This window comes from Emys orbicularis, chromosome 2 (genome assembly GCF_028017835.1).
Source record: "Emys orbicularis isolate rEmyOrb1 chromosome 2, rEmyOrb1.hap1, whole genome shotgun sequence".
Classification (NCBI taxonomy): Eukaryota; Metazoa; Chordata; order Testudines; family Emydidae; genus Emys; species Emys orbicularis.
Genome location: NC_088684.1, coordinates 120,547,402 through 120,571,321, shown reverse-complemented (window position 1 = coordinate 120,571,321; position 23,920 = coordinate 120,547,402). Strand labels below are relative to the sequence as shown.

Sequence of the window (23,920 nt, the reverse complement as noted above, 5' to 3'; positions counted from 1 at the left end):
TCCCCCCCCCGTCTCTTGACTGCCCCATCCAAAACCTCCCTGCCCCTTCTCCGACCCCCTGGCCCCCTTGTTGTTGGCCTTCGCCTAATGTCTCTGTGAGCTTGCTCAGGAACGGCCTGAGCCGCTCGTCCCGGCAGGCTGGCTGGCAGGGGCGGAGGAGCAGGGGAGGAGCTCCAGACTGCCGGAGGCGATCTGCAAATGCAGGGAGGGAGGGAGAGAGGGAGTGATCTCTGCCTCAGGGGAGAGGAGGGGGGCTCTCTCTGGCTGTCGGAGCCTCATGTAAGTGGCACCATCCGGCCGGCTGCCCTGTTAGCCGCGCGCGCTCTGCATGGGGGGGGGGGAGTCCGGACATTTACAAATTCCCCCCGGACGCTATTTTTAGCTCAAAAAGCTGGACATGTCCGGGGGGATCCGGACGAATGGTAACCCTACCAAATTAAGAGGAGAACCAGGCCCTATTTGTTAGTTCTGAGAATTATCTGCAAGAACAACAGGGAACTATCCCGCTGTTGAAAGTTAGGTGGCGTGGGTCTGGACACAAAAGGTTTGCATCTTGAACCCAAAGAGTTTGCCACCCTGTGATACCTACCAACCTAAGGGTACGTCTTCACTTACATCCGGGTCCGGATGTAAGCAATCGGTTTTCTGAGTTCGATTTATCGCGTCTGGTTAAGACGCGATAAATCGATCCCGGATCGATCCCGGAAGTGCCCCGGATCGATCGCTGGTACTCCAGCTCGGCGAGCGGAGTACGCAGCATCGACGGGGGAGCCTTCCTGCCGCGTCTGGACCGCGGTAACTTCGGACTAAGGTACTTCGAATTCAGCTACGTTATTAACGTAGCTGAATTTGCGTACCTTAGTCCGAAGTGGGGGGGTTAGTGTAGACCAGGCCTTAGTTGTGAAAAGACCTGAGGTTTGAATTTTTTACAATAAAGATACATTTTTGCATTCAGACTAACACTCATGTGCCTCCATGTTTATGTGGAAAAATTAATCTCTGACTTCTAGTCTATTTTTTATTGCACCCAAGTTGAATAGAATGTATATGTGAGTGGTTTTACATTGAATCCCTCCAGAATTCCACATCAGCTGTGACTCACTGTCAAACATTGTTCAGTAGATTGAGATGCAAACTCAAGGATCAGATTCTGCTTTCATCTGGTGAGTTTTGTTTGTTTCAAATATTTTAATCTGGAGTGGACTGTGTTGGACACAGTTTGTTTTCTTTTAATGAAAACAAAATATTTTTGCAGAGTATTCTGAGGTTACAAGTCACCTAGAGAGTTGTATTAGATCCAATGTAAAGCAAGCCCTGCATGTCACAGTTTTTTCCAAGTGTCCTTGACGTGACCTAAGAATATTACAGCATTACTCCTGCAGTACAGAGCAGTTTAGAAGTTAACCTTTAGTGCCATCTGCTGGAACCATCAACTAAACAATGCAGTCATTTCAGTGTGCAAAATTCAGACTAAGGTTGTGTCAACTAAACATCAGATTCTGGACTTTGCTTTGAAATTCTTTATAACAGCCAGTCAGTACATAAGACTGACTACCACAGAGTGCTTTTGGATACCCAGACAGACAGGAAAAAACAAATCAAGTCAGGCGTGACTATAAACTGTAGGGCCTGACTATAAACTGTAGGAGTTAATTTGGGATTTAAAAACATATTCTTGTTCAGGTCCCATTGTTTCCATAGCTCCTCTATGCATAGGCCTTGCCGAATCTACTGACTGCTAGTCCAGGCTTCACTCTTTGTATCTGAGCATTCATACATGAGAATTAAGATAGTGGTCTCCACACAATTCTTTACCTACTATTAAAAATAACAGTGACCCTCATTCTCTTGTCACACCAGTTTGGTGTAACTTCAGTGACTTCCACAAAGTTATGCTTGATTTACACCAGTGTAAGAGGGAGCAGCACTAGAACTAGTAGCTGCCATCTTATTGCACTCTTAGACCTGCAACAGAATGGTGCCCAGACTATTGCTTAATGACCACATTCCATCTGCTTTTGGACCCATCATGTCACGCATGCAGAGATGCACACAGACTACGTTATTGTTAAGTAGTTACCTTTAACTACATTTTTCTTCAGAGAACAAAACAAGCATTAAACCCTACAAAAACAAAAAAATTGATTCTCCAGGGTTTAACCAGTTCAGCTCCAATGGAGTTATACTTGATTTATACCAGTATAAGTGTCGAGGGAATCAGACCCAGTCTGTCAATTTCCAGTATTATAAACTGCATTTTTTCCTAGACTTTCTTTTAAAGTATATTGTTTAAGAGCACTTTGTTTCACATTATATATTCTTAAGGCTAGATTCTGCCACCCTTACTGACACCGAGTAGCAACTTACTCTACACGTAGTCCCATTGAATATGCTCTTTAGTGTATTTTCAGAGAACATTTTCAGATATATAGAAGCAAAATAAATGGCATATAGTCTAGCACATCATGCATTTAAGTGGGTGACCGATGCAAGAACTGTGCACAGAAATGGTATATGTAATTTCTAATTAACGTATACATAACCTGTCTAGAAATTCATATCTTTGCCATTACAATTGGCCTAGACATCTTTATCACAGTTCGTTCTGTACATTAGTAAAATGACTAAAAACAGATCCTAAACAAGCTAAATTTTGCAAGATGATATAAATAACAAATGACTGATTTTCTGTGTTTGCATTTACTCCCTCTTGGGATACATTTGCACATGTCATGTACCAATATAGGAAAAACCTACTTTTTTTTGTTTAGATTAATGAATTTATCCACCTCTACTTGACTCACATCCTGGTCAAGGAGAATTAGGTACAGTAAATGTATTCACGCCCTCCCTCTCGCCCCCAAGCATACGAGTAGATACCTGAAGAGACAGACACACAAACCCTCCACTGAAGAGGAGACTGAATTTGTACATGGAAGCCAAACCGGGCATGGAATCAATGTTCCACACTTACACCTGCTCTTGTGTTTCATTTAATTTTTTTGATGCTCTTCACCATTGTTTATACAGGTAGGTCTGCTGTTAAATTTCTCAGTCATGCTTTATATTAAGGGTACATTTATAAATCATTTATAAAGGGTTAATAAACTCTAACAAATGATTACTCCTAACCATGGCATATAATCATGTACGATATCTTCTATTGTACTGATGTAGTTACAACTATCTGTAAGATATATTACTCATGACTTCTATATCTTTTCATCTCGTTTTAACCCTTCTTAAAATATTTATAAATACACCCTTAGTACAAAATGTGACCATTTTGCATGTTATAGAAATATACTTTATTTAGTTCATGTCCTCTCAGTTTTTCCATTGTGATGCAACAGTACGGACAGCACAAGGACACGGCCTTCTCAAGGAATGGCTAATGGACTCCAAGCAACGGAAAGAAGAGTCTGAAGATTGTATAATTCCCAAAAGAGTCATCTCAACATGCCTATAGCTCTGCTGCATAGCATGTTTGCCCTTATGATATTCCCATACATTAGAAGGCAAGAGCATGGCGAAAGTGGGGGATGAAGGGTTTCTTCTGAAATGTTGAGGAGGGAGGGGAGAGAAAGAACAGACAAATATTTTAATTTAATAATTCTGGTGTGCATTCTAGCGAGCTAATAATTCTTACCTGATATTTTAACCGGACTCTGAAAGCTTGGTTGAATTTTATGGACATTGTCATTTTTTAACACTTGATCTAACGGAGATCTTTCAAAGAAGGTAAGGACAACTTCAGATCTAGAATACTGAAAAAGAACCAAAGAAATATATATTTTCAAAGTTTAAGTCCCAGACTCACCGCTTGGTTTGTTTATCCTATTATCCCCTACCTCCCACCTGTTACTGGGCCAAATCTTGAGAAATGCTGAATACATGCAATTCCTATTGACAACATGCAACTCCCATTGACTACATTAGGCATTCCAGATGCCCAGTGTCTCTCAGGGTTTGTCTAATAAATTATGACTACTTAATGGGCGCGTTTATTTTCGTTTTTTGTTACTTGCCCATCAGTGATTTTCTAGGCACTTTGTATAAAATATAGTTAATGTTCCTTATAACAAACTTATTTGTCCAGTGGGGGAGGGTGGGAGGGAACTTCTTACACTGAACTCATCTGGACATGCCAAAAATCTCATGAAGTCTGAAACTCCTCTCACTTGCACTCCTTTTCACTAGTGTAACTCCACTGACTTCTGTGCAGTACATTTTGCTCTACACAACAACAAGTAACCAACCAGGTCCATGATCTTCAGATTTCAAAATGACCAACCATTCACATTGGTTATCAGTCACCATGGTCTCCAATTACTGAAGTAGTTTTCTTCCCCAGTAAGCGCTTTGTTTGCTCATGAGTTAGCTTCCTTGGTAAAGACACTGACACAGCAGACGTGACTACACACTTTGTAAGTATCTGACACACTGAAATATAGCGATATGACTGTCAGGCAGAATGATCATGCCTGGCACATGGTCTATTGGCTACACCGTCCTAAGATAGGACCTTGGCTGAAAATATAAAATAAAAATACGTTGTATTTTCATGATGCATTCCATTTGAAGAACTCAAAGCACTTAAAATGAATAAAATCGCTCAGTATCCCTGCAAAGTATCATTATCCCCATTTTATTGATGGGGAAACTGAGGCACACATGTTCAGTGACTTCCCCATTTATACAGCAAAGCCAGTACCATGACCAAGAATGCAACTCATCTCCCAACTCCTGCATGTGTGGTTGAACTTCAAGAGCTATTGCTCTTTTACAAGATCTTCCCAAGGATCTTTAAGTGTTTTGCATACATTAATCAAGCCTCAATATAGCCTCGTCATGGAGATAAATATTATAATACCTTTTGTACAGATGGGCAACAGAAGGAACAGAGAGGTTAAGTGACTTGTCCAATTTAAAAAGCGGACTGAATCTAGGGTCTGGATAACATTAAAAGGAAGGCATTCAGAAGCCTGGGGTAGCAGTGGCAAGACTACAAATAATACCCATTATTATTATTATTCATTGAGCACCTTCAGTGTGACTCGTGCAATAAAAACAGGGAAATATACGGTCCCTGCTTGACTGAGCTTACAATCTACAGCCCCAATCCTGCAATCAGAAAACACAGAGGTAGACCCTTGTGCCACACAGAGCCCCACTGAAATCAATGGGAGTCTGCTCATGTGGATCTAATTATAAGATTGGGCCCTCAATTCAACACACCATGCAGGTCAGATATATTACCCTGAAAGACAAGGAGATGATAGTCATGGCAATGCACAGGTCACTTTGTAGTAAATGTTATGTAACAGAACATTACTTAGATCACTGGTTCTCAACCTGCCGGCTGCTTGTGGTCCAATCAGCACACAGCTGCAGCCCATGTGACATCCTTAGGACCATACAGGTAGTGTATATATATGTTGTGTGGATGCAGCCCTCATAACACAGAGAGAGCGGCGGGAAGAAAAAAAAAAAAGCCGCGATTGCAATTGCGATCGGCGGCACTCCAGCCGCAGCTCCACCACGCTGCTTTCTTCTTCGGCAGGAATTCGGCGGCAGGTGCTTCCCTCCGAGAGGGACCCGCCGCCGAACAGCCCAACGTGCCGCCCCTTCCCCTTGGCCACCCCAAGCACCTGCTTGTTGGGCTGGTGCCTGGAGCCGGCCCTGGATACAGGGAGGGATGATGTGCAGGATCTTGAACAGCCCCTTCTGCCTCTGCAAAAGCTCAAACAGCCCCATGCCTTCCCATCTAAATGAAGAGGGCAAGTTACTATCCACCGGGTCTGAAGTTCAGTAAGGGGTACTTTGCATACTTACTTTCCAAGGCATATTTATAATAATCTTCAGAAGCTTCTCCACTTCATTAAGCCTGGCTTCTATATCACGGGCCTCTTTTATTGTGATTAATCCTAGAAACAAGGTAAACACATTGTAAGCGAGAATGGAAATACAAAACATGTATGTGGACGTCTATATGTGGTAGATAGATCTAGTTTGCTCAAGAATATGTGGAAAGGCATCAAACAGCATGCCTAATTGATACACATCTTTTACCTTAGGAGATGATGACCCATTGTCCAGAAGTAGCTCCCCTAACTTAATTTCAGAGTGTTGTTGTGTTGGAACACAGGGAGGGATATTAAAACAAAAAACCCAAAATCCTCTTTCTAGAGCCATAATCCATCCTTATTTGTCAAAGAAGAGTGGAAAAGAAAATACCCACACAAGAGAAGAGGAAAGAATCAAACACAAGCTAAACAAAGCTCTTTGAGAGCAGTCTCATATTTCTTTGAACGTAATATGGTACAGGAGCAATAATCAAAGGAAGATTTTTCAAAACCCTATTTGTAAAGAGCTAGACTGCAGGACAAGTGTCTTTTGCTACAACTGTCATGGTAATCATCCACCATGAACGTTATCACACAGCCATAGAAACGATCAAGATGGAAAAAGACATGTTAGGTCCTCTACACCATCTTAATATCCAGTCAGTGCAATATATTTAGAGTGCTTTGTCTCTATTTTAAATGTCTCAGAATAAGAGGCTTCCACCATAATACTTGAGAGATTTTTTTCACAACCTAACAGACCTCATTGTTGGAAAATGAGGCAGTCCTAAAGGCTGCTGCAGAAAAAAATCCAGCAAACTGAAAAACCTAGGTGAATCTTTTAAAAGCAGACAACAAAAACGTGTAAAATAGTTTGAGGTAGAACCCTGTCCTTGAGCGCTCTGATAATTTTTGTGGTTTTACACTCATATTTTCCTGTTTTTTTAAAAAAGTTTTAATCTCCTTGTTTCTGTGTGAAAGACTCATACAAGACTGTCAAACATACAAAACGGACAAACTAAGGACAAAAATATAGAAAAATTTCACCTCCATTTTCCTTCCAATCTCTCTCTGACATTGTTATCTTAGGCTGTGGCTACACTACACAGTTTACAGCGGTGCAGCTGTGCCGCTGCAGCACTGCTAGTGCGGATACTCTAATCTGACAGGAGAGAGCTCTCCCATCGATTTAATTAACCTGACCCCTGCAAGCGGTGGTAGCTACGCTGGCGGGAGAAGCTCTCTCCCGCCACATAGCACTGTCCACACTGGCGCTTAGATCGGTGTAACTTACATCGCACAGGGGGGCGGCGTATTCACACCCCTGAGTGACATAAGTTATACCAACATAAGTAGTAGTGTCTACACAGCCTTATTTTAGGTGTTGCTCGTAGCACTGGCACATACGTAACTTCCAGGCAGAAGTGTGAGTTTAGGCTGGCAATGGTCCTTAAAGTACAGCTTTAGTTTAAAAAAAAAAAAAAGGTTACAGACTATCTCAACAGCAACTACTACTGGCAATGGGCCGCAAATTTACATCATCCACGGCAGAGTAGAGGATTGCCAAGGATGGACCAATAGGATGTTGGATGTGTTGTCACATTCTGCTATATTCTATACAAATCCATTAGGCACACTGTAACTTCCCCTATTTCTTCCATGCTCAAGGAAGGAAGAGGTTCCTTGCCCAGAGCCCGAGTCAACTCCCACTGAAATCACTGTGAGTATTTCTGTGGACTTTAAAGGGAGTTGGATTGGGCCTAAAGAAATTAGACACAGCAAAACCAACAGCCCTTAATATTGGGGTGCTCAGAATCTTGATCTAGCTCTGAATTTTGTAACTAATAGGCACCTACAGAGATTCTATCTTACCACAATGTAGGTGAATACGGTTATTGGGAAGTTGGACCAACATATAGATATAGCCTCATTTTCTACATCTTTCTAGTTGCTTGGTAGCCCATTTTGCCAGCTCTTTATTCCAGGCCAGCCTCACCTGTGCTTTGACATGGGGCCAATGATTCTATATGCAAAGTGGCACAGTACTGTTTGCCTGGCTTTTACTATGAATAAGTAGGTAAGTAAATAAATCCATATATTCATGTCTTAATATTAGTGACATCATAGCAGAATTTTCTAAAGCCTTCACGATCCAGCGCTAATGTCAAGGGCTGAGCAGCTGACCTTCCAGTGATCTGCCATATACTATCCATCCATCATTGTCTCGCTGGTCGTCCCCCACTACAATGACCCCCACCGTTCCTTCCATAATAACTTTCTCGGGTTATTTCCATCTCTACAACTAACGTGACCAAGTACATAAGATTGTATCTGTTGATTTCTAATATCAAGATCTGCTTTTCTCCAGTAATATTTCTAACATAGGCATTCATCTTTTTTTCCTGCCAGACATACAGCATTATATAAAAACTTTCTGCAAATCCTTGAACACAATGGAACTACTTGCACGAGAACAGACTACACCTCTACCCCGATATAACGCTGTCCTCGGGAGCCAAAAAATCGTATAGGTGAAACTGCATTATATCGAACTTGCTTTGATCCGCCGGAGTGCGCAGCCCCACCCCCCCGGAGCACTGCTTTACCGCGTTATATCAGAATTCGTGTTATATCGGGTCGCGTTATATCGGGGTAGAGGTGTATTTGTGTAAGTAAAGGTTTTCAGGATTGGGCTCCCGTGTTGCAGATTCAAGACACTGACACACCTCCTAATCTTCCTAAAGAGATGGCTGGCAGGAATGAGTATTTGTCCAAGAAAGAGCTCTCTCTGTCTACAATGCCTATTCTTTCATCAGAAATGGCAGATGAGATTTTTAGTCTCTGGAACTTCACAGGCCACCCAGTAGGGGGTTCTACAGCTCCATGCATCCACCAAGATTTTCCATCATAAGCAAGAGATTTCACCTCTAGTACATGTTTCTAACCTCTAGATCTTGGAAAAGAATCAGCTACAGACCAAATACAAAAACCTACTAGAAAACTGGAACAGAAGGCTTTATAGCTTTTAGCACAATAAAAAACATTTTTATTAAAACCTTAAACAACGTAACAGAAGAAAAGAAGCGGAGTGGGGAGGAAGGAGATTAGGAGTGATGAGAGGCAGCGAAAACTCCTACCCTTTTGCTTTTCTACCGAAAGCCTGTAAGAGCCATCCATGCTCACTTGTTACCTCTGAAAATAATGCTTCCTCTCAGTGACTGACAAGTGCCAATTTGTGGTCAGACTGCATGATTAGCACATGGGTCTGCTTTTAGGATCATGCAAATCTGCACTGCCACAGAGAGAGCTCCAGGACAGGCTTTGCCTACATGCATGAATAAGGACTATATATGCAAGAATAAATCGCTATAAACGTTCTCACTCACTACAAACATGCAGCCTAAAGCTGCTGATCTTATACGATTAGTCACTATGAATTCAGCTAGGTACAGGCCCCTCTGCTTTATGCATCTGCATTCTAAATATGTGGAAAATACCCAAATGGTTTTACATGTAAACTGAAGCCAGCATAATTTCATTTGTAATATTTGCACACATTATATAATTTTAAAAATTAACAGGTACAAGACATGCCATAGTATTTTCAGTAACTGTAGGCCACGATCCTGCAATTTATGGGACTGCTCACATGCATAAGAGTTTGCAGGATCAGTCGGAGTAACTTTTGGCCGAGAGGGTTGCAGAATTTCACCCAAGTCCTCCATTTACATTGCTAACGCAGACTTGGAAACCTTGTTCAGACAGAAGTCCTTAAATACAGGAAAATAAATCAGAAGAAGATGCCTTGTAGCTTGGAACCCAACTGTACTATTTTTCACTTGTTCAGTCATGCATACGTAGGTTAGCTGAGAAATATCCTAATGAGGTCATGGAGAAATGTTGCTCACACTCCTTTTCTTCTGCTGCAGTCTGACTTCTAATTGAAAGCATGTGCTAGATCCTCCCTGGAAACTTTGCTGTGCTGTCTTATTATGTGTACTATGCTTGGACAAATAACTATCATTTCAAGTGATTTAAATGCTGTAAACACCCATCTTTATCGTTCTTAAGCTAAACTGGATTTCCATGGGCTTCTTCTCCCCACCACAAAACCTTCAGTTATATACAAATGTTACTGAAATGTGAATAATTATAATATTTTAATGTCCATACACCTAATCTTGCACACGGCTGAACTTTTATGTAACACACATACATAGCAAAGCATTTATTTGCATGTTTTTTAACTGATAGGGGGTGGGGGAGGAATTTCACTCAATGGTGCCCAGCTCACTATATCACACACACTGTTGATGAGAAATGTACATAATGAATCACTTATAAAAAGATCTACTGACTTCCAAGGCAAAATAGCTACATACATACATAAGAGATGTAAGTCTCACACACCATCCCTAGATAATGCCATGAATAGGTCTTTGCTTTTCCAAAAATGTAGCTATGTTTAAGTTGGCAATGTCTCAGACAGGTCCCAAATCCTGTTCATCTTACTCACAAGATTAGCCCTATTGACTCCAATGGGACTAACTCATGGGTAAGGGGCGAAGGGATGGCATAGAGATCCTCCCCTTCCGCTCTTACGTTTAACTCACTAACCACGGAACCTTACTGGAGCATGGAGGTCAAAGCAAGTGTATGCTTTCTGCAAAGTGTGTGAGATGTTGTACTGTGATTACTATTACATATTATCCCCCACGGCGTATATGAAAAAATAAATCACATTGTACCTTCCTCTCCTCGACCCAGACTGCCATCTCCCATGGGAAAACCCACAGGAGGGAGCAAGGTAAACCAAGAGGTGGACAATCCCATGAAGTACACCTGGCAAAGTTTTCCTATATCGAAAGGAATTGAGAGACCACAAATTTTGGAGGTTGAGCCCCCTCCCAATTGCATGGAAGGCAATTAGATCTTACAAATCTCCCCACCTGCAGGGCATGCATTAGCAGCCTCAGACTGGACTCAGAAAAAGATAAGACAGTCTACAGTTGTTATTGCCACCCTTCCTCCCCATTTCTGCACAGAATTATACAGGATCTGCAGGGATGATACAAGAACAAAGGGACATTCAATGACATTAAAAGGTGGGAAATTCAAAACGGATAAAAGGAAATACATTTTCACACAAGGAGCAATTAAGCTGTGAAACTGATTGTTATAGGAAATAATTGAGGCCAAGAACATAGCAAGATTTAAAAAAAAGAGGGGGGAGGCTGGGTATTTATATGGATAACCAAAAATAGCCAGAGTTGTTATAATTAAAGATAATAAAAATGTTGGAAGGGATATTAAACTTCATGCTTCAGGGTTTAAGCTAATCTCTAATTATTAGAGATCAGGAATGAAACCTATGTGGAGGGCAGATTATCCCACATCGGCCTACTGCGGATTTTTTACACCATCCACTGAAGCAGCTGGTTCTGGCCACGGTTGCAGACAGGATACTGGACTAAATGGACAGCTGGTCCGATCCAGTGTGGCAAATCCTATGTCAGGGGTTCTCGCAACAAATTTTTTAGTGGCCTCTGAGTGCGGCCACCAACTGTCACTGCTGGCCACACTGACACTTTGTTCTTAAAATACTTAATTAACTTTAGGAAAAACAATTAAATATGCACAGATTCACATCCAAATCATTGTAATATATATTTGTGGGTTTTTTTGGCAGACTCAATAACAAAAATAATGTGGCCTCCCCCTTCGCCACCCCTCCCCATCCAGGGCTTAGCGCAGGGATCTCAAACTCAATTTACCTTAGGGCCAGTGCCAGTCCGCAAATCCTCCCAGTGGGCCAATGTCACTCACACTGCCCAGAACCCGCCCCCCAAAAACTCTGCCCCCCAAAAAAAACTCCACCCCCCACCTGCCTAAGGCTCTGGGAGGGAGTTTGGGTGGGGGAGGAGGTCTGGGGTAGGAGATTGGGGTGCAGGCTCTGGGAGGGAGTTTGGGTGCAGAAGGGGTGAGAGGTTGGGCTCTGGGAGGGAGTTTGGGTGGGGGAGAGGGTCTGGGGTGCAGGCTCTGGGATGGAGTTTGGAGGCTGGGGTGTGTGTGGGGAGGGGGTGCAGGCTCTGGGAGGGAGTTTGCGGGCTGGGAGAGTGTGGGGAGGGGGTGCAGGCTCTGGGAGGGAGTTTGGGGCTGGGGGGTATGGGGACGGGCAGCAGGCTCTGGGAGGGAGTTTGGGGGCTGGGGAGGTGTGGGGACAGGGCGCAGGCTCTGGGAGGGAGTTTGGGTGTTGGGGAGGTGTGGGGACGGGGCGCAGGTTCTGGGAGGGAGTTTGGGTGTTGGAGGGGGTGTGTGGGAAGAGGAAGGGGGTGCAGGCTGTGGGAGGGAGTTTGGGAGCGGGGGGGGTATGTGGGGAGGGGGTGCAGGCTCTGGGAGGGAGTTGGGGCGGGAGGGGATATGTGGGGAGGGGGTGGGGGTGCAGGCTCTGGGAGGGGGTCAGAGGGTGCGGCGCTTACCTGGGGCTCAAGGCGGGGCAGTCCAGGGGGCCGCCGCGTGCTTCTGCCCCCAGGCACCACCCCCGCAGCGTCCCATTGGCCGCAGGGGTGCTCGGGGTGGGGGCAGCGCATGGAGGAACAACCCCACCCCGCCCCTGGGCCGCAGGGAGGATCCAGCAGCCACTGGAGCAAGCAGGCAGACTCCGCTCAGCTCCGCTGCGCTGCCGGGGCCCCTGAGGTGGGAGCTTCCAGGGGTGGCAGGTGGGGCCAAGGGAGAGACCCGGTCCCAAAACTGCTGGAGCCCCGCAGGCCACATTGGGGAGGTTCGCGGGCGCCGGGAATTTGAGACCCCTGGCTTATCGGGTCCTGGGGCTTGCTGTGAATATTTGTATATTTGTTAATATCACAGCACACTTAGTAGCTACCTGGGAGGCTATGAAAAGTGATAAGTGATATTAATAAATATACAAGTATCACTTTTCACAAATAGCTAGTAAGTCTGCTGTGAAGTGATACTTGCACCTTTGTTAATTTCACTTTTCTCAGCAAGCCCCAGGACCCATTAACTCCTGGATGGGGGGGGGGGGCGAAGAGGGAGGCAGCAGAGGCCAGAGGTGATGGTGGGTCAAGAACTCCATTGCTCCTGCAGTGTTGTGCTCCACCTCTTTCCAGAGGCGGTGCAGGGCGGCGCATCCATGAGCAACAAGGAGGGAGGAGGAGAGGCCGATGCTTCCCCCTCCCTCTTCACCACCCAGGAGGCTGTCGTGGCCACACAAAAAGCCCCTGGTGGCCGCATGCAGCCACGATGGCTGCATTTGAAAAACATTGTCCTAAATTCTTATGAGAGCAGCACCTCCCCTGTGATACCTCGTCTTCAATTCTGCCACACTATCCATGCAGGGGGCTGGGGATGGCGTCACAAAGGCAGCACTCTTCCCCGCTATCCTCAGGGGGCTCGGGAAATCCACACATGGAGGGCTCAGTCCATGCATTAATTCTGGAGAGAATAATCCAGGTTTTAGAGGTCACCTCTGCGCTCCAAGGGTTTCGTTTTCATGTGATGTCACCAACATTGCTCATTCTGGGGGTGTTTCTTGGGGAGAAGCTGGCAAGTTGTGCTGGGGGCTGGATGTTGGCAGTGTGAAAAAAACCATTGTTTTAAATTGGTTACATTCTGAACAGAGCTCTTGCTTGGGGGCATTTAGGGCCAGATTTGTAAAGGTATTTAGCATTATGCAGTGAGAATTAGGTCCTTAGTGAGATTTTCAAAATGTTCATCTTTAGGCAGATAAATACCTGTAAAAATCTGGGCCTTAGTGCACAAATTTAATCCTGATACAACAGGCTTCTTATTTTAAGATCTATAGCTCAGACTATGCAGAGGTAAGTTACAGCACCTAGCAGTATTCCTTTCAAACAACAGCCTGACAAATTCCCCAAAACAGGAATTCAAGAGTAAAAAAGGCTGTTTTTTTGTTGTTTTATATTTAACTTAACTGTTTGTGCACACATGCACAGCCCAAGGAGGTTAAAGGCAGAGTACTCTGGTCTCTCAACTCACTGGCTTTTTACATACATTCATACCAACATTACCATTTATTATGATAGCGCCTACAAACACCAGTCTAGGTGTTCAGGACTTTACTGTCACAAGCAAAGAGAACAGTCCCAGCCCCGGTGATCTTGCAGACAGGGTGTCAGATAAGACACATGGTATAAGACACAACACAAAAGACAAAATGAAGTGAGGGAAAAGTGATGGGAGGAAGAGGAAATGAAATGAACTGAGTTTGGCATTAAAATGGAAGTCTCTGCTATCACTTTTAGCACTGAATTCATACAAACTCAGAAACTCAGCATGGAACGTGGACCAAAAAAACCCCAAACTGACGAATGTTATTAATTCATCATGTACTCCAGATTTTTGGATGGCTTTGTTATGAAACCAGCAAGTTTTATTCATCTTATAACATTACAGATGAACCATTCATTTTTGCCATCACTGGGCCACACTGTTGAATGATTTGGTGAACATCAGTTGGTTTCAATGGATTTACCTATAACCAAGTAAAACTTGTAAAGGAGACTGAGGAGCAAATGAAGAAATGTGTCCTTTCACTGAAAGGTCCTTAAGCAATGGTATGCAAGCAATGCCATCCTGGAAGAGCTGAATCTAAAGGCCATTAAGGCAAATAAAAAAACTGAATTTCAGTCAGACTACATTGCTAGAAGCCTGAAAATGAAGATCTGTTCCCTTTTGTCCACCAGACTGAAGTACTGAACAAACTCTGTTAATGAACTATTGACATTGTCAACAGTGAAATGGGGCACAATAGATGCAGTGTATTTATCCGTATTGTCACAGTACTGTAACAGCTGCTGTCTTTGGAAACTGCTAAATTGCCTCAGTAGAGTTCCCTTCACACATATATTAAACTCCCAGATGGTCTTGTAAACGGTGTATAAGAGAGCACACATAACACAGTAGGTTACGGGTACAGAAAGTGCAGCAAAATGTGACAGTCTTCTAGTGTGTGTAATCCAGATTATGCAGCCCTCAGTCCTTCCTGGTGCACTGCAGATGTGACACAGAAGCAGCTGAGCATCTCTTTCCCATTCACTGATGTAACAGGGGAGGAAGGCAGAGATGATCCAGCATGAAACAGAAGTTGTGTGTCAGGAGATAATGTGGAGGATGATGGGAGAGCTCTGATGTGCCACAGATAATTATCAGTGACACCAACATTCTCGTGAAGGACAGAGAAAAACGTGAAGAGAAAGAGAGGAAACAGAAAGTAGGCCAAGCAAAGTGAGACATGAGGGGGATAAATGGCCTGGGAAAGACTGACGAAAAAAGGAAGGGAAAATCAGACTAGATGGGACAGGAGTGGGGGAGGAAGCAGCCGTAAGACAAACAGTCTGAAAAGAGAAATACAGCAGAACAGCACTATGAGACAGAAGAGATTGTGTGTACTGAGACTGTGTGTGTAGGTTCAGCAGAGGTGAAAGTAAGTTGGTACGGTCCGGTACAGGCCGGCGATTTAAATGGCCTGGGGCTCCCGGCAGCGGCCGGAACTCCAGGCCCTTTAAATTGCCACCAGAGCCCTGCTGCCGGACCCCCGGGTAGCAGAGGTGGCCGGGAGCCTCGGAGCTCTGTTGGCAATTTAAAGCCCCCCCTTTTTTTCCAGTTGAGGCCACACACCCTGCTCAGGACTCCGGCGTACTGGTAAGTCCTTTAAGTTACTTTCATCCCTGAGGTTCAGGCACTACACACAGCCATAATGTGAATGACCATTCTGGCAGTGCATTTGAGCTTTCATGCTTACCGTCCATGTGTCTCTACATTGGGAAGATGAACATTCATAAAGCTATTAGCACATGGTAAGAGTTTATAAATACTAGGATCAAATTCTGAAGTCTGTGAGAGCAGAGTTTCTGGAAGCAGAATTTGGCCCTAGGAAAACAGCACTAGAGTGTATAAAAGTGTTATAGTTTCACTCCATTAGAATTCCCAGAAAACACATAATCACTCAAAAGGCCAAATTTATCACTGGCTTCAGTGGGATTGTGCTTAGGAGATAAAATTTAGATTGATCAAGAAGCACTAGGGCAGGGATCTGCAACCTTTGGCACGCGGTCCGCCAGGGTAAGCCCCTGGCGGGCCGGGCCGATTTGTTTACCTGCCGCATCCGCAGGTTCGGCCGATCGCGGCTCCCACTGGCCACGGTTCGCCGCTCCAGAACCAATGGGGGCTGCGGGAAGCAGCGCAGGCCGAGGGATGTGCTGGCCGCCACTTTCCCCCACCCCCATTGGCCTGGGACGGCGAATCGCGGCCAGTGGGAGCCTCCATCGGCCAAACCTGTGGACGCAGCAGGTAAACAAACTGACCCGGCCCACCAGGGGGCTTACCCTGGCGTGCCGCGGGCCAAAAGTTGCCAATCCCTGCACTAGGGGCTGGCTCCTGCACTTGCTGAATTCAGTGGGAGGTTTGCCTTTGACTTAATGGGTGAAGGATCGTGCTTGAAGAAAAGCTTCTAACTACTCAATATTATTTTGCGGGCAGTAGCCACTTCTCGTTCATTCTATGCCAGATTTGTACCTCATTTTCTCTATTTTACTTTATTAATTTGATCTACTGCAATTATTTCTGGATCTCTTTAGAGTGAATTGATCAATTTTATGTCAGCGCCCTAATCCTTTTTGCTGTCTTCCTCACCAATTTTTACAGAGGAGGTAATTTTGAATAGATGTAAACAGAGTGTAGAGTGGTAATGACTAGAATTGTAAAGTACTGTGTATGTCTGTGAATGATAAGACTGGACTTATTGAGCCAGTCTGTACTTTTATATTGTGTTGTTTGTACAGGCGCTTAGAGTAAGGGATAGGCACACTTCAGACACCCAGAGAAAATACTATGAAGATTCTGGTGACATCATAATGAATCATGAGAATGAAGATTCTCTGTCATTATAAGAACAGGAATCTGATTGGAAGACAAAATTTATGACCCTACAGAGAGTGGCAAACAGAACAGAAACAGACTTGTTAGCCAGCTTACTATTAATGTGTAAGAAAAACATTTTAGAAAAGCATCACTGTAATAAGGAGTACAGTTGTCCTAGACACTCACACCTCATGTTGATGAGCGTACTTGGCCTTTAGCCTCATTATGCATTCCAGATGGCCAGGTATCAAGTATACTTTCCCATGAAGTCTTATTGCTTATACTGTGTATACTACTTGTACTATAGTACAGATTGTACGAGATTGATACCCTCCCCACTCCCTATACAGAAAGGGGGAGGTGATCAGCTATCTCCATAGCAGCATTCCTCTCCCTCCCTGCACACACTTTCTCTGGAACTACCAGGGCATGTGAAATGAAATAAAGCTGGCGGCTAATAAAATGTGATACACCCTCTAATCCCTCTGATGAGAATGCCCCTGTCCTGGCACAGTTGTAATCAGGGGAGACCATGCCAATGCAATTCCACTGGAACATGTAATCAGTGGTTCTCAAACTTTTGTACTGGTGACCCCTTTCACATAGCAAGCCTCTGAGTGCGACCCCCCTTATCAATTAAAAACACTTTTTAATATATTTAACACCATTATAAATGCTGGAGGCAAAGCAGGGTTTGGGGTAGAGGCTGACAGCTCGCGACCCCCCAATGTAATAACCTCGCGACCCCCTGAGGGGTCCTGACACCCAGTTTGAGAACCCCTGATGTAGATGGTCTTGTGCCCTTGGTGGATCTTGTAAGGCCTTATGGACCAGACCCTGCCTTACTTCTGTTGATGGAGGAGAACCATCCCCCTGTCTTCCACACAACAGAAGAATACAGACGAAACTGCATGAGAGGAACCTGATTAAATTCCCTGCTTCCTATGCAGGTACCACACCACCTAAGGGTGTGGCTCATAAAGTCTGATGGCTCATAAAGTCTGATCTTTGCAAGATTCTGATAACCCTCCGTTCACATTAAAGTGGCAGGAACATTTATGTTTTCATGGAAACTCTGGTCTAAAGGAATACAAATTAATACTACTCTCTATTTGCTTTTTCAGTCAGAATTTTTGCTGGGTGTGCTGGTACCCACCCCCATTAGGGCACAAAGTCACTGGAAAAGTTAAGGTATATGAATACAGCAGCTCAGGGCCTTGAGCACCACTAGGAAGGGCTCAGGATCCTGCAAGAGGACTCTAAGTTTATAGAAACTTATAGTAATCTTAGTTTAATGCAAAAAGCAACAGAGGGTCCTGTGGCACCTTTAACACCTTTAAGAACCTCACTTCTTCTTGCATCTGAAGAAGTGAGGTTCTTACCCACGAAAGCTTATGCTCCCAATACTTCTGTTAGTCTTAAAGGTGCCACAGGACCCTCTGTTGCTTTTTACAGATTCAGACTAACACGGCTACCCCTCTGATAGTTTAATGCAGTGACTTAATTCCTTCAGTATGGGTATTAGCACAGGGCTCAAGCCTTAAAATACTTATGCAAATAGTTCTCACTCTTATAAAGAGACCAACTGACTTCAATGGAACTATCTGCATAATGAATGTCTGCTCACATGAAATAGGGGGGTTTGCAGGTCCAAATGCTGCAAAGTTCATAATGAAAAGCAGGCTTGGTGTAATATTATAGCCTGACCCCCCAATGAGAGGAGATCTCCCAACAGCATGTACCGTGGTACCAAGCACATGATCAAGACTTTCTAGGGAATCCTTGTTGCAGTATAGAAGCATGCATTTATACCAGGTCAGTTCATTTGCACAGATGCCCTTTGCAAGGGTCAATGATATTTCTTCAGACTGAAATAGATTTACATGTAACAAACTTCAGAAGGCAAAACACTGAGCCTTGGGCTACACTTCAAATTTGTGTCAGTATAACTACGTTGCTCAGGGGTGTGGATTTTCCTGTCAATATAGCTACCGCCTCTTGAGGAAGTGGAGTGCCTATGCCAACGGGAGAAGCTCTCCCATCAGCATAGGCAGCGACTTCACTAAGCGCTACAGCAGGGCAGCTCCACCTGTGCTGCTGCAGATCTGTAAGTGTGGACAAGCCCTGAGCTGCAGAACTCCAATCTCAAAACAAGCTACAATTAGCTTGCAATTCCCTCTTAAAGATTTAAAATATGTATTTCTCCATTATTCTCCCCACCTCTTTTTTTAGTATTCCTAGTGCAACAGTGGCCAATATGGGACTGTTTTTTCCCCATTACCTTATTTTTGCATAAGCATCATTAATGCTGAACAGTTCTGGAAATAGTGGATTTGGCAGGGGGGGGAGGGAGGGTGTCACTAAAATTTGCTGTTACTGCGCAAAAAGGAACATACCAGCACAGAATGTTAGCTTTGTTTTGAACCCACAAGTATTTATAGTCCCACAAAAGGAGTGGTCTACCATCTCTTTCTAAAATTTCTGCAACTGAAAAGTGGACATTTTTTTAAGCCTACAAATTAATAACCATTTTTAAGATCAAACTATTTTAGCTCAAATTTTAGGTGTCTGCTACTTGAAAATATCCCTTAACTTTTATATAACGTAGTTTGACAAAGTGTATATAAATGATAGGATAATCTAATTCTTCTGATGCTACTTAAATGTATCTACGGTAACCAGAAGTACTTCCAATTCATGCTATGCAATGCAAATTTGACTAACAATGCTTTCACTGCTTCCATAAAGATTAAAGATGCAAATAATACTCTGCCTGGCACTTTTGGAAAAGCTAGGATCAACAATGTATCTGACTCAGTGCTAATGCCTAGAAACGGTGTGACTTTCTACTGGGTTAAATATATTGAAATTTATGGAAAAATGTGATTCTTCTTTAAAATGCTACATGCAGAAACCTGAGATCCAAAAAGTGTATCTAAAATGGGGTCATACCCCCTATGTGTACCAAACACATTATAAAATCCCCTGCTTATATCCAAAGCATCATTTAAAGAAGATTTGACTGTATGTGTGGCCAGACATGCACAAGTTCTGGTGAATAAATATGAAATACAGACTGTACAGAGAAATGCAGTGATACCTCATTACCGCAAAGTCATTTTTCACAGAATTTCATTTTAAGAAGTGGGTTCACTGTAACTGGAATTATCAGCTACATACTGCAAATACTCAGAAACAATTCAGGACTTTGATTCCATCACATTCACGTTTCACTGTAAATAGTTTCCATCATTAGCCAAAGAAAGTACAGTTCTTGAGATTTAAAATATCTTAACCCCCCAAGTCATAGAATTGTCAGCATTAAAAATAATGTAGGGAGATAGAAGCTCCCAATGACTGTAGTATTAGGGCTTAATTCTTCCACCCCCTCCTCATGCACGTCATTCACTGTGGAAGCCTACTGAAATCAGGATGACAATTTATGTGGGAAAGATTACACACAGAAGTGAGGGCTGCAGGACCCAGGCCTTGCACAGGAATTAAATCTCCTAATGTGCTAAGGAGGTTTACTCTTCCCTGACTATTCAAAAGTTATAGTTTATGCTACGTGGGACGATCAAGTAGGGGCATCAGCATTCCAGTGTGAGTGAAAAAGCACAAATGGGGCCTCTGAAACATGTAATTAAGGCCTAATATTTTGCAAGAGTGGTCACTGATTTGAAGGGCCTCGCTTGATACAACTAGGGCCTGTTTTTTAGAGGTGTTGAGTACTCACAGCTCCAACTCAAGTCAATAGGGCCTACAGGTGCTCAGCACCACTGAAAATCGGGCCCAAAGTATGTTAAATTGAGTGCCCAAATCATTAGGCCTTAGACTTGGCAGCCAGCTCAAGGGTTTTCAGCTTTTACACAGCAAGGTTCCCCAGTTGACTGCAGGGGGCACTCAGTGCCAAGACTGTCAGGAAGCATTCCTTCCTCCCTCAGTGTCAGCTGAGAAAGGATGAGGAGGGGAAACAAGATGAACTAAAATGAGCAACTCTACATTTTCAGAAACTGAAAGAGAAGCGATTTCCCATGAACCTAGAATACAGCACAGGGGAGGAATCAGGGGGAAACGGGCAGGGGAGAAGAAGAATATATTCCAGATATTTTTAACAGGACAAAATGACAACACAAATAGATGGAGACCTGGCAGGAGTAAAGAAAGCAGGAGGCTTGAGTGACTGACAGAGCCTGGAAGACATATTTCACTTTGAATTACTCTAGAAAAAATGATTTTTTAACCACCTTAGCTTGGGGAAAACTCTCTGATGCTACCTCCAACCTCAAGGACCATGTCTTTTCTCACACAGGTGAGAGAATCAGAAGTAACTCCATTGAAGTCAGTAGAACTACACTGGTACAAAGGAGCAGAGAATCAAGCCTCAGAATTTAACTCTCCATCACCCTGCACTGGGGCTCAGCATAGGATGGTTAAAGAGAGCTAGCAGCAGCAAACTTCCATGTTATCATGGGAAAATATACACAAAGTCTGGACTTTTCCCCCTATTATTAGCCCTGTAAGTCTGCTCTATCGACTGTGAAGAGCTGCAGACTTCCCATTTTCAACACCAGTGCTTCCCGCATACCACTCCCCCCCAAACCCCCCCCCCGCATCCCTCAAAGTGTCTGGGGCAGGGGTGGGGAGGTGTTAAATCAGTGTGGATGGAGCAGTAAACATAGATTATGTCAATTAGGATCACTTGGACCAAGAGGGGGTGGGACAGTATTCTAAGAACCCTCTCTGCAATTACGTCCACAGGGTGCATCCGAATTTGGGGCTTGTGCCTATGTGGAGCATGATGACTGAGTTCGATTTCCCAGCAATCTGGGCCAAACCTCTCTCCACTGCCTTGTATGAAGGGTTACCAGTCTGACTGAGCCAGGTGGTATTTCACAGGCACTGTACACGGCTGAAAGTTACACAGTGGAGAATCCAGCCCGTTATATGGCGTTTAACCCTTTCCTCCCCCACTCGTTCTGTAGCCTTTCAATCGCTCCAGGAAAGCGACTCAAACCCACACAGGTAACAACAGAGCCTGACTCTCCCCAGCAACTAAGTTACCTCTCCCCCCCTCTCCAGGGTGTACCTACATACACCCCAAGCCAGGAGCAGGGTCTTAGGCAATAGAAAGGAAGCCAGAAGCTGCCCAAACCTTGGAGCAGGGGGGACTGTGACAGCTCGGGGCGATCCTCCGGGAAGGAGTCCAGCAGCCTCTTGAAGAGGCGGCCCAGGTCCGAGTAGCTCCGGTGCAAGTAGAGAACGTTCCTGTCCGACCACTCGGTGCGGATCTCGAAGAACTCCTCCTCGTCCCCGCGCCGATTGATGATGAGTCTCCGGATGCCGTTCACCCAGCAGCCCCTCACGTACATGTTCACCAGAGAGGTGCCCTCAAACACGGCCGAGGCCATCCCGCCGCTGCCCGCACATACCCCGACGGGGAGCAGCCTCCTCCAGCTGCTGGGGAACCGAAGGGTGGGTGGGGGGAGAGTTGCAAATCAAGGGGGGTGCGATGCAACCCAGCCCGCAAAAAGCACGGGTTGAATCTCCTCCTGCGCTGAAGGGAGGTCCCAGCCCTGTCCTCCTCCCACTGCAGCGGTGCTGCGTGTCACACGCCCGGCAGGCAGCGGCACGGCGGGGAGACCTCGACGGGCAGGAACTTTTCCCGACTTTCTTGCACTTTGCGCGGCGCCGGGCCGCAGCTTGGCCAAGGGGCCCGAGCTGCCCCCCGGGCTAGGAGGCAGCGCCCTTTGCAGTCCGATCCCGGGCACTCCCTGCACACGCAGCTCTTGCTTCGCCTTGGCTCGTTCCCCACGCAGCAGATCGAGGAGGCGCCTCCAGGCAGACACCCCTCCCGCCCCGCCTACTCCCCTGCGCCCAGGGACTCCGCGCGGGGGAGGGTCGCGAGTTCCGCTCGGGCTCCGCTCCCCCGGCCTTGGCTTCCTCTCTCCGGATCCCGCGGGAGATGGATGGACAGCGGGGGCGGGATGCTGGGGCGGCTGGTAGGAGTCTCCCGGCGGCTGCTCCTCGGGGGCAGCGGAGAAGTTTTCTCTCTCGCGCGCGGCCCTGCAGCAGGCAGAGGCCGGGGCCCCCCTTTTGCCTTCTCTCGCAAAGGGACTAGGGCCGGGTTATCGCAACGCGATCGGGCGCGCTGCCCCCTCGCCCCGCCTGGGCGGCTGCTCTGCGCGCTCCGGCCGGGGCAGCTCCCTCCTGCTCGGTGGCGCTGCCGATCCCGGCACGCTGGGGAGGGGTCAGTGAAAAGCCCCGGCCAGCGGAGCCTCCTCCAGAGCTGCGCTTGCCAGGCTCCCTCCCCGCAGCAGCAGCTGAGAGCCCATAGCCAACGCCCGCCCCATCCTCAACGCCGAGCAGGGTCCCAGCCCAGGGACAGGGTCCTGCGCCTCGGGGTGATCTCACAGACAGCCACTGAGCGGACCAGAAATTTCTCTCCCTCCCACTGACCCTAGAAGTTTTTCTTCCAACCCCAGCGGCTAGGAAGAGACAGCTCCCCCCCCCCCCGCCCCAGCCTCTGGCTGCTGCATTCGCGGCCTCTCAGCGCCCGCTTCTAGCCTGCACGTGGTTTTAAAGGCAGAACCCGCTGCTCTGGTGAGATGCCTTCCGCAGCAGGAGTGTCGGCGGCTCTCCGGGGGGCATTGGCTCGGAGATGAGTGCCTGTCATATCGAGCCTCCCCTTCCCACGCAATATTAGCTAAAGCAGGACAGGAGGCTGGACTCGTGGTGTACTATTGAGGAAAGAGCGAGACTAGAAGCACATACGTGGTTCGGGCTTATAGAGGCAAAGCAGGGGGGAACCTAGCAAGATCGCTGGTGCTTTCCACCAATCTGGCTTTCCCTTTTTGCCCCTAAGGGCCAGCAGCACCCCCGACTGAGCCTGCAAAACCATTGCACGCGTTCTTGCAAACATACAGTACAGTTTGCTTCACCCCCACACTAAGCAGATCCTCATTGAGGAGAAATCAATGCTGGGGCTGGATAGCATGGGTGTAAGGTCTATCATCGGCCGGAACTAGAGAGATGCCTATTATAAGGGGGGGGGGGGGGGTTGTTCTAGTTGTTTGAAACACCTGTGAATCTGAACAAGTAAGTGGTACTTCCTAGACCCAAAGTAAATGAAGGCACAAAACCGAAGTGTTTGGTTGGGGGTACCTGCACCT

At 45.7% G+C, this 23,920-nt stretch overlaps 1 protein-coding gene across 1 annotated transcript in view; it reads right to left on the bottom strand.

Moving 5' to 3' along the window:
• PXDC1 (PX domain containing 1) overlaps positions 1-22,159 on the bottom strand; it is a 32,934-nt gene extending 10,775 nt beyond the window's left edge. Inside the window, exons 1-3 of the mRNA XM_065400025.1 lie at positions 21,904-22,159; positions 5,836-5,927; positions 3,650-3,767 (exon numbers count right to left, since the gene is read on the bottom strand). Coding sequence (XP_065256097.1) covers positions 3,650-3,767; positions 5,836-5,927; positions 21,904-22,159 — 466 coding nt within the window. The remainder of the gene's footprint in view (positions 1-3,649; positions 3,768-5,835; positions 5,928-21,903) is intronic.
• Between the last annotated feature and the right edge of the window lie 1,761 nt (positions 22,160-23,920).